Here is an 11,490-nt window from a genome sequence, read left to right on the forward strand (position 1 = left end):
ATATAACATCCAATTTCATAAAGTTACAACCATTTAGTCATAAACCATTATTCTGAAATCAGAGTTAATAAGAAGATAATGTGAAATCTCAAATCATAATTTGTTGATGTGTGTGCACAGTCCCGCCTTCGTAATCCGATAAGTACCTGCAAAAATATTTAATCTACAACTGTAAGCACAGAGCTTAGTGAGATCCCCAAATATCTCATACAGTACAACATATAACGACATCCTTGGAACTATCATCAGCTTCGAATATCACATACATCACATAATATAACAACTATGGGTTATCAGCAACCCTGGGGACTATCAACAATCCCAATGGGCTAACAGAACGTCCAGTGGGTTATCAACAACCTTGGAGACTAGCAGCAGTCTCAATAGGCTAACATCACGCCATATGGGTTATCAGCAACCCTAAATAGCACATACAACAAATAACAAATATGACCCAGCTGGTCAACAGACACACATACTACCATACAGGCAAGTATAGTGAGAGGACTCACCTGAAGAAGCAATCACAGAACAAATGCCTCTAAAGTGGTTAAGATGTAGGGGTGAGCATGGTGCGGTTCGGTGCGGTTTTTGGCCAAAATCGAACCGAAAACCGCAACTTCGGTTTTTTGAAGTTTAGAAACCGCACCGTTCGGTTTTTATGCGGTTCGGTTTTTGCGGTTTTTTTTTCAGTTTTTTGCGGTTCGGTTTTTTCTTTGCGGTTTTTTGTCAAATTTTTTTATTTGGTTTTTTTTTTTTTTTGCCTTTTTACTAAAACTCACGTAACTCAACGAGTCAGTTTAACTCGGATGAGAAGTGTTAATCATTTTTTGAGAAACTTTATGTAGAGATGAGGAGAGCCAAAATTTTCATCCCCAACAATGTGCGACACCTCAAAGATGTGGGTTAAAATCCATAGACTTGACTCTCTTATATGAAATGTGAAAATGATAAAGGTTTTATCTCAAATGCGATGAGGTATACTCTTATAAGGCTGACAAAATTAAAGCCCAAATGATATCTTCGAGATGAACCGATACCACCACCTCTTGGTTTGAAATCAAATAACATAATCACTCATCCAACATGCTTCTAATGTTTGAATATAATACAAATTAAATATAATATTTGTTTCACAGGTACATAAGATAATATCAATTAATATATTCATAAAAATGATACTATCATCACTAGTTCTTTTAATATTAGAATGTTAAAGAATATAATAAACATTATTTGTTCTTGTAAATATCACTATATGTATGCTTAAAAATATACAATCATCTTCTGATAAGATAGATATTTATATTTATAGAAATTTTAATTGTCATAAATTCTTCGTTCTTACAATTATCAACATTTAATATATATATATATATATATATATATATATATATATATATATATATATATATATATATATATATATATATATATATATATATATATATATTCGGTGCGGTTCGGTTTTTTGCGGTTTTTGCAAGACTAGAAACCGCACCGCACCGAACATTTTCGGTTTTTGCAAAACTAAAAACCGCACCGTCGGTTTTCATTTCGGTTTCGGTTTTTCTGTTTTTCGGTTTCGGTTTATGCGGTTTTTTCGGTTTTTTCGGTTTGCGGTTCGGTTTTTGCTCACCCCTACTAAGATGTGTTCCCAACTCTCTGAACTCCTAAAACCATAAAAATAATCTTTACTTAGTTCAACATTCATAAGCTTATATTTTATTTATAAAATACGCTCGTAAGCCAATTCCATAAACTAGACGACTAAATAAATTCATTTAGTCGAAACATATTTAATTCTCTAAAATGTGGATCATAGCATCACTAAGATATCAATGAATTGTAGCATGAAACTAAAATGGCCCAACATAATAATCATAATGGGCTGATTTCATAAAATTTAAAACAAACCCATTAGGGTTGATTACATAGCCCAAATTAAAACAAGCCCGCTAGGGTTGATTACATAGCCCAACATCCAACCCATTTAGATGAGATAGTCAAATCGGGTCAAAGGGGTACCTCTCTTCTGGAGGGAGTGGTGCCGCACTCCCTCATGAAACCGCAGTCACACGTAGGTGTCACCTCACCCATTACCATAAAAGTGTGGTTTCATACCACACCCAAGGAGTGGTGCCACACTTGGGTATTTTTTTTTTATTTTTTTTAGTAAATAAAAGGGACCAATCATAGGGAGGTAAGAAAAAGGAATCAATCATGTTTTTTGAAGGAGTGCTCCCTTGGAAGGCCGCACTGCACTCTCTACCGCACCCAAGGGCGGTGTTTGTGCTTATGTGGCAAGGGGAGTGCGGTCCAGGCCGCAACCACTCCATCTAGCCTCATACGCATCGAACAACAGTTGCACCATCAAGAATTTTTTCCAGTGAAAAGCCTGTCTCCGACGACGCCCCAACTCGACGATGCTTTCCTCCATTGGCTGCAACTTCCATCTTCTTCTTGCTTCTCCATCGGAGCTTCAAGATACCCATCTTATTCATTTAACTTGAAGAATAGAACTGAAAATTCTGGTTTCATTGGAGTCATCCCAAGGAATCTCGACCCTCTCACTCTAGCAGTTAACTCTTTCGGTTCTCTCATCGCCTCATTCCAACCGCTCGACACTTACACACTCATAGCTTCAAGATGCAACAACCTCTCATCCCTTTCTCTCCCTTATCCGATGTCCTCCGAAGGCAAAAACTGGTTCCCAACAGCAGCTCCGACGATGGCAACCTCCTCTTCTTTCTCTCGTCCTTTCTCGATCTCAATCTTTTTCCCTCACTCAACAGCCGCACAACACACACTCACACCCATTAATCTAGGGTTTGGATTGATTAAATATGCGATATGATGCACATACGAACAAAATATGATGAAGGTCTCCCCCTCCTCCCGTTGTCGTGATGCAGGGAACAAGGGGACATGAGTTTTCGAAATCGACATGAATAATCCCTTAAGTTTTGGATCTTTGACATATTTAACCCAAGTCAGGTTTCTTCAACAAGACAAGTTTCTGAAAATAGCATAATACCCCCTTGGACCTTTATATCAATTATTATTATTATTATTATTATTATTATTATTATTATAATTATTATTATTATTATTATTATTATTATTATTATTATTATTATTATTATTATACCTTCAATTATTTAAATGGTCATATTGATGGCAACAAACTTATAAATATCCATTTTTAAATTAAATAAAACCCAAATGGTTCTTTGTTTCCATATATATATATATATATATATATATATATATATATATATATAATTATTCTAATATATGTATTTCTCTTCAAATAATTAAATGGAAATGAAGGTGTTACATTGATGGCCATTTGTGTTAGATCTAGTTTATGGTGTTATTTATGCATTTTTGAGTCTTTTGAATTAAATTTGAGCTTTTTATCTACTCCAAAAGCAATGGATGTTAGATCTTAGCTCCATGGAGGTCCCTTGTTTATAAAAATACAAACTTTGTGAAAGATATTGGTCCATGCAAGAGTTAAGAGTTTTATTAAGCTTCTTTTCGAGTGTTGGGTCCCATTAAGCTATGCATGGGTGTAAACTTACCAACTTTACGTATTAAGTCACCCTTAGGGACCATATATGAGAGTTTGGCAAAAGGTCTTAACTTTTTAAGTGCTTAATGAAGTGGTTTGGGAGTCTGAGACGTATGTTGGGTGTACGAGCTGAGTATGCCCCGCGTACTCAGCAGATGGACGCATGGGCTTGGCGTTCATAGATTTGGGTCATGCTTTGGACTTTAAGATTGGGCCTTGATGGGCCATTTGACTTCTGATTTGGTCTTTTGACTAGTATATTGGGTTTCCTTGGATTTAGGCCCATGATGGGTTTTGGGCCCAATTTGGAAGATTAGGCCATATTGGGCTTTGGGTTGCCATTTAGGATTGGGCCTTTTGAGTAGTTGGGTTGGACCTTGGTTTTGGGCCAAGTAAGAAAAAGGGTAAAATGGTCTTTTACCCTGGTTATGGGTTAAGAAGCTTAGATTCTTGGTTATGGGTTGAGAGCCAATTATTAATTGGATATTATTTTGATGATGATAGCGTGGGGATTTTACGGACCAGCAAAATGAGATTCATTTGAGTGTTTCAGTAGCTAGAGGTGAGTTTCCTCACTGTATTTAGCGGGTCGAAGGCACCAATACCAGCCCATGGTTTATTATGTTTAGGATGCTAGATGTCTGCGTGACTCTTACATATGTTATGTGTTTATATGTTTACCGGACGGGTCCCCGATGACAATTTTGTATGTTATTTATCTTTTGTGATTATTGCATGTGTTATGTGTTATGTGTTTATATGTTTATATGTATACCGGGCGGGGCCCGATGACTGGCAGATCTGTATACCGAGCGGAACTCGATGTCGGGCGGGGCCGATTATATGTTTATTATGCATCGTATGTGGTATTTTGGGGAACTCACTAAGTTTTTATGCTTACGGTTTTCAGTTTATGTTTTCAAGTACTTTTGGTTCAAAGGGGAAGAGCGCGGGATGATTGCAGTGCCCACACCACCTCGTTTCGCATTTTATGTTACTCTGATGTTTTATGATGTTGCTGATACACATATTCCTTCATGATTTTTATGACGATGCTTTGGATAATAGTTTTATTAATTTAAAAACAAAAATTTTTAGTCTTAATTTTTGGGACGTTACAAACTTGAGTTTGAAGTTTAACATCTTCATGTACGCTTAACCAGGATTTTAGATCATCAATACTTTTAAATAATCAAGTCATTAATAAAATAATGTGATTGAACATTTAAGGTAAGTATGCAAAGTAAACAAAAAACATGCCAACATCACCTAAGCTTATCAACCTCATATGAATAAGAAAATAATTTTTTATTCTTTGATTGATCTAAACATACCTGGATAGAAGACAATAACTTATTATAAAACACTTACTATTTCATACAATCTTTAAGGTAATTTTGACAACATGACCAGGTCTATGGTTAACAAAGTTACTTGCCTTCCATAAATCGATACTCCTCTTATCTTAGGCTTCAACTTTGTTTGTGCCTGATGTTAAAAAAGAGCACAATTTAAGAAGGTCATAAAGTTTAATGAATGTTGAATTTTGTTAGGTTTTTAGCTAGTTGCTTTTTGTTTTCTTTGATTCGGTATAAATTATTTTGAATTGATAAATATCCTTTTAAAGTATATATATATGATATTACAAGCATCATAAATACATTGTGGCTCTAGACATCTTATTTGAGAAACTCCACGGATCCAAATGTTCAACGAGCACACAATAAATAACATAAGAATACACATACGTCACGACATTCCATATCACATGATAAATGAATGTGACCATTAGAAACTTATTAAGGCATAAGGGACTATTTGATAACCTTTAAATGGAACCATTTAGAGATAACCTCTAAATCGATCAACATTCAATATATTTGATTAAGCCTTTGAACGTCCTTTGAGCAAATCAAAAGCCTTGAATTGTCTCTAAATAGTTAAAAAAAATGTTCATGCATACATTCATAAAGAACAAGTGGATATAAAGATCGTAAATGAAAATATATTACTTTTTATTGGGAGTAATTTGAACGAAACTTCTAGTAGACTCAAATACTAATGCGTGAATATAAAGATCGTTAAAATCCGAGATCGTATAAAGAAGTTACGACGTTTAGAACACAAGACATAAGCCAAACCACAAGACCTAAACAACCAAGCAGTCGAGGACGCAGTGACGATAAACATTAACAATTGCGAACACCTGATTAATGATTGTCCCATGTAGGATGTCGTAGACAAAACTTGAAAAATCGGTCATAAATACTAAATGTATACAAAACAAAAAGGACTTATTTTGCAAATACAAAAATATAAGGACTAAATGTGTAAAAAGTGAGAAATATATTACCATATTAAGTAATTTCTCGACTTACCTGTAATAGCTGATGATAAGGACTGAATGTGTACAATTTAAACAAGTTGAAGAAGATAAATACAAACGAAAAAAACTTAATGACCAAATATAAAAAATATGTGCATATCAAAAAAGGATAATGACTTAAAAGAGTAATATAATTTTTGATTTCTACATATTTGGTCACTAAGTTTCGTCCATACTTGTTGTAACATTTAGATTCGTTGAGGTATTTTATAAATTTCAAGTTATGAGTTTTAAGTTGCCACGACGTGGTGGAGGCACTACCACACCGTGACATGTCTTAAATATGCGCATACCTTAATCTGGTCCCATGATTAAGGTCTAAATGTGAAAAACCTAAGCAACCAAGCAGCTGAGGTCGCGGTGGCCATAAACATCAACACTCCCGAACATCTCATTAATGATTGTCTCACGTAGGATGTCATGAGAAAAACCTAAAGAAATCGATCATAAGTACTGAATGTGTACAAAAACAACAAATACTTATTTTGAAACAAAAAAATATTAAAAACTCAACATACAAAAAAATATTAAAGACTATATGTATACAAAATAATAAATATATTACCCTATTAAATCATTTTTTCCGATTTTACTTGAAATAACCGGTTATAAAAAGTAAATGTCTACGTTAAACAAACAAGTTTAAAAAAACTCACAAATCAAAAAATATAGGGATAATGACTTGAAAGGGTAATGAACTTTCGATTTTGTTCACATTTACTCACTAAACTTTTTTTTCATTATCTATTTGAAATTGTTTACATTTTACCCTTATGACCGGTAACAACCGTTCATAAGGGTAAAATGTGAACAATTTTAATAGTTCAATGACAAATAGACAATGAAAAAAAATTTAGTGATTAAATGTGAACAAAGTTAAAAGTTTGTTTCCCTCTCAAATTATTCTAATATTATACCCCGAAAAAGGTATTAAAAAACGAAAAACAATTCAATATTATATGTATAAGTTTTATGTTATAAAACTATACAATATTATATGTATAAAAATTATCCTAATATTATATGTATGAATTTTGTGTTATAAAATTATGCAACATATAAATTGACATACATTAAATCATATATGTTGTTTATAATAGAATATATACATACATTGATACATATATATGTTGTTATAATACATGTATTGACATATATCATATTAGTATATTTAGTTATTTACTATTAAAAAGGATATCGAAATTTTCATATTACAGACAACATACATTTAAAAGTATTTTTAATATTATTATTCTTTTTAATTTTTCTTATGTGACTTGTGTTAACATATACATACATATAGTTGAAAACATACATACAGTCAAATATATAGATACATAAATGGTCCATATTATATTACAGTTTGTTGCCCCGTATGTAAAAAGTTATTATAGGAATTCTCCCTCGTTAGTTAGAAATTTTTTATTTTCATTATTTTCATTTTTAACGATTGTATTTTAAAAATAAAACGGTGTAGTATTAATTTGTCTGTGAGTTTAAAGCATCTTATTTTCATTAAAGAAGAAAAAAACGATGAAGAACAATATGTTATTTTTACTTTAAACATACACAAAATAGTTTTTCTTTACCAATTTTGTACAGGAAACACACAAAGTCAAATATAAACTGAAACTGCCTAACGAACTAACCAACAACATCAATTTTAATAAAACTAAGCAAAAACATCAGTTTTAAATTTATTATCAATAACTATTGGATTTACATTAAAGATGTCGTCTTCATAAAGATTTCAAGCTAACTTGCATCAGCTCAAACATGAAGTTGAACATCGATATTCAGATAGAATCAAAACACTCTATTAGTAGCCAATAATGTTAGATTTAGTGTCTAATGTCAAAACTAAATTGATATAACTTTATGAACTAAAAACAAAATACTTTTTGGGTAACCCTTGACAACTAGAAATAGTTAGGAAAAACTTAAGGAGCGTGATGAAATAATTCGTTTTTTATACCTTTTTCGGGGTATAATATTAAGATAATTTGAGAGAGAAACGAACTTTCAACTTTGTTCACATTTAGTCACTAAATTTTTTTCATTATCTATTTGCCACTGAACTATTGACATTGTTCACATTTTGCCCTTACGACCTGCTGTTACCGGTCATAAGGGTAAAATGTGAACAATTTCAATAGTTCAGTGGCAAATAGATAATGAAAAAAAGTTTAATGACTAAATGTGAACAAAATTGAAAGTCCATTACCCTTTCAAGTCATTATCAAAACATAATAATAATTTTATAAAACATAAGAAGAAAGTTTTACATAGACGCAGCGGGTAAACGAACAACAAGCTGTGTCGCAACTCCTTTTTGGATGACAAAACTAATTCTTTTAAAAACAACATCTATAGATATTAGAGTCATAAACCCGTTGGACTCTATTGAATAGCTGTAAAGCTTCTGGCGCAAGGAAACCGAAAGTATCAAATGCAAAGGGTATAAACGTGTGTTGATTTTCCATGCACGTTTTCTTATATTTTGCCACTTTGCTTGATGTAACTTTTAAAACAGTTTGCCCCACAGTGAAAACCCTACTCCCCAGACCCGCAGGAAGAGAAGCCCCTGTTAGATCCACGCATGCATGTTTTCCTCCGGCCCATCCAAATACTAAAATATCAGCTGGTCTAAGTGTTGATCTTCATTTCAGCGGGTCAGTCAAAAAATTCACAGGTGCCTCACCCAAAGCGCCTAAATATGTCGAAGAAAACATCCCTAACCGAATCGTGGTAATTGAAACCGGATCGTACCCATTTGGAAATGAAATATAGCGTACACAGACAATTGGCTGCCGCAATCGATCAGCCCAAATATCAATTGCGGACGCTGTCGGCAAATCCGCGTAACTCTCTTTCTCTATCTCCTGAAACGTAAACCCTAACAGATCTCCCTAATAAAACTTCAATTCATCAATTCTTTGACGTAGATCCGGATACAATCGAACGCCGATCGGATCTCACCAGCGTAAAATTGACAATGGCGGCATCACGGCGTCTCCGTGACCTACAATCGCAACCAGGAAACAAGATCTGCGTCGATTGTTCACAAAAAAACCCTCAGTGGGCATCCGTATCCTATGGCATTTTTATGTGCTTGGAGTGCTCCGGCAAGCACCGTGGCCTCGGTGTGCACATCTCTTTTGTCCGATCGGTCACCATGGATTCATGGTCCGAGATCCAGCTCCGTAAAATGGAATCCGGCGGCAACGAGAAGCTTAACAATTTTTTGTCCGAGTATGGTATCCCGAAAGAAACCGACATAATTGCGAAATATAATTCCAACGGGGCATCGGTTTATCGCGACCGAATTCAAGCCCTGGCAGAAGGTAAACAATGGCGGGATCCGCCGGTTGTGAAGGAGAGCCCGATCAAAGGTGGAAGTAAAAAGAAACCACCGATGCCGAGCGGGGGTGGGGCTAAGGTTGGTAATAATCACGGAGATGGTGGGTGGGATGATCATTGGGGGGATAACAGTTTCGATGATGATAGTGTCAGATCTACGGATAATATGAGGAGGAATCAGACGGTTGGAGATTTCAGGAGCGGTAGTGGTGCTGGTGCCGCGCCAGCCAGGTCAAGATCTACGCAGAGTTTGTATACACAGTCGCAATTAGAGGCGTCTGCTGCCTCAAAGGAGGATTTTTTTGCACGGAGGATGGCGGAGAATGAATCAAGGCCGGAGGGATTGCCGCCCAACAAGGGTGGGAAGTATGTCGGGTTCGGGTCGTCCCCTAATAACATGCCACGAAGTAATTCTCAAGCAGATGTTTTCTCTTCGGTCACTCAGGTACATTGGAGTGTATGCAAAGTTCTGAATTTAGATTTTCGAAATCTATGATTATTTACCATCAGTTTCTGTTTGTTATGTCTATCCTCATCATCTCTTGTTGAATCTCACATAAACATCCTAATGAGCTTTTCTCTCTTTAATATGATAGATGGATATATGTAGTGTTCGATAATTGATTATACATAGTTGAGTGAGTGTGAGGGTGCTAGGATACATATCTATATAAATATCTGATATTGGTCCGATAGGTTATTTGATGCTGATTGTATTAAAAATCATATGTTTGTGCAGGGACTTGGTAAGTTATCCGTTGTTGCTGCATCTGCTGCACAGTCAGCTGCCAACGTGGTTCAAGCCGGTACTAAGGAATTTACTACAAAGGTTTATAATTTCACAACGAAGGATTCACACATACATATATGCTCTTTTTTTATCTGTGTGATTCATATCCTCAAGGCCCCAACCAATTTAGAATTTTTATTTATATTTTTTTAGGTGAGAGACGGGGGCTATGATCACAAGGTAAATGAGACCGTGAATGTTGTGACTGCAAAAACAACTGAAATCGGACAGATGACATGGGGCCTCATGAGAGGTGTTGTGGCTTTGGCTACACAGAAGGTAGAAGATCTTACCAAAGAAGGTCAAGGTCAAGGTCAAGGTCCCGGTCCTTCCTGGAATGATACACAATCAAGAGATGGGTTTTATCAGGAATCAAAAGGCTGGAATTCCAATTCCAACTCCAACGTAACCTCGAATGGCAGGAATGGAGTCTCCAAGAGCTCATCGGGTAGAAATGTGAATTCCGTTGGTGGTGGTGCTTGGGATGATTGGGATAACGATGGTTATAGAAAGCCCGCATCTGAAACTACTAGTGTATCATCTCATAAAGGGGGTGACAGCTGGGCAGGGTGGGATGATGATAAAGATGATGATGATGATGATGATGGTTTCTACCAGAAACCATCCAATGGTAAAACCCCTGTCCGTAATGGGGGAAAATCAACGGATTCAGATTGGTCGGGGGCTGGCTTTCACTGAGGTTAGTGGTTTGTACTTTATACTTTATATATATGTACAATTAATCAGTCAACATGTGTTGGGGAGCTAGCAACTAATTGCCCAACTAAAACAGAAATTGTATACGATGAAGAGTTGAAGTTCTTTTGGCTTTCGGTTTTTATGATTCTAGTCATGTAATTTGGTATAAAAAACATAAACCATTTGTTAATTGTTAATTGTTGGTAAGAATTTCAATTGGAAGTCTTTAGTTCTTTCTATGTATTTGTCAGCGAATTTTCCCTTGGGGATAGTTAGTCCGATTTGTTTTCCGATGGACTTACAAGTGGATGAACATGTTAATTGGGTTGAATAACTTGTCTAAGTTTGCATTAAATGATTGAAGTTTTTTTTGATGTTTTTTCTTCTATTTATTTTCAATTTCAATAATAAAAAAGGGATAATGACCGCTGGAGGGCAACTAACTACTGATTTTGTAGATCATTTATATTGAAATTGTTTTTAGTGTTCAAAAATACCATTATGCCCTGGTATTGCAGGTTTTCTGCGACTTTGGCATCTCGGTTTGGTCAATCATCTTCTCCGACGAGCATCCAACAACCATTAGTTTTCCAATGAGTTGGTCGTAGACTCATCAGAGAAGAGAAGATGATTGAAGGTTTTCTGCGACTTTGGCATCTCGGTTCGGTCAATCATTTT

General features: G+C 35.2%; 1 protein-coding gene across 1 annotated transcript; it reads left to right on the plus strand.

Annotated features, from left to right (window-relative positions):
- The first annotated feature begins 8,732 nt into the window (after positions 1 to 8,732).
- On the plus strand, positions 8,733 to 11,186 carry LOC145161098 (putative ADP-ribosylation factor GTPase-activating protein AGD6). Its single transcript, XM_079080536.1, has 3 exons — positions 8,733 to 9,768; positions 10,063 to 10,152; positions 10,267 to 11,186. The coding sequence occupies exons 1-3, from the start codon at positions 8,959 to 8,961 to the stop codon at positions 10,810 to 10,812; spliced, it is 1,446 nt and encodes a 481-aa protein (XP_078936662.1). The 5' UTR covers positions 8,733 to 8,958; the 3' UTR covers positions 10,813 to 11,186.
- Positions 11,187 to 11,490: the final 304 nt, after the last annotated feature.

Source organism: Lactuca virosa, chromosome 2 (genome assembly GCF_052849685.1).
Source record: "Lactuca virosa cultivar CGN04683 chromosome 2, Lactuca_virosa_CGN04683_v6, whole genome shotgun sequence".
NCBI classification, from domain to species: Eukaryota; Viridiplantae; Streptophyta; class Magnoliopsida; order Asterales; family Asteraceae; genus Lactuca; species Lactuca virosa.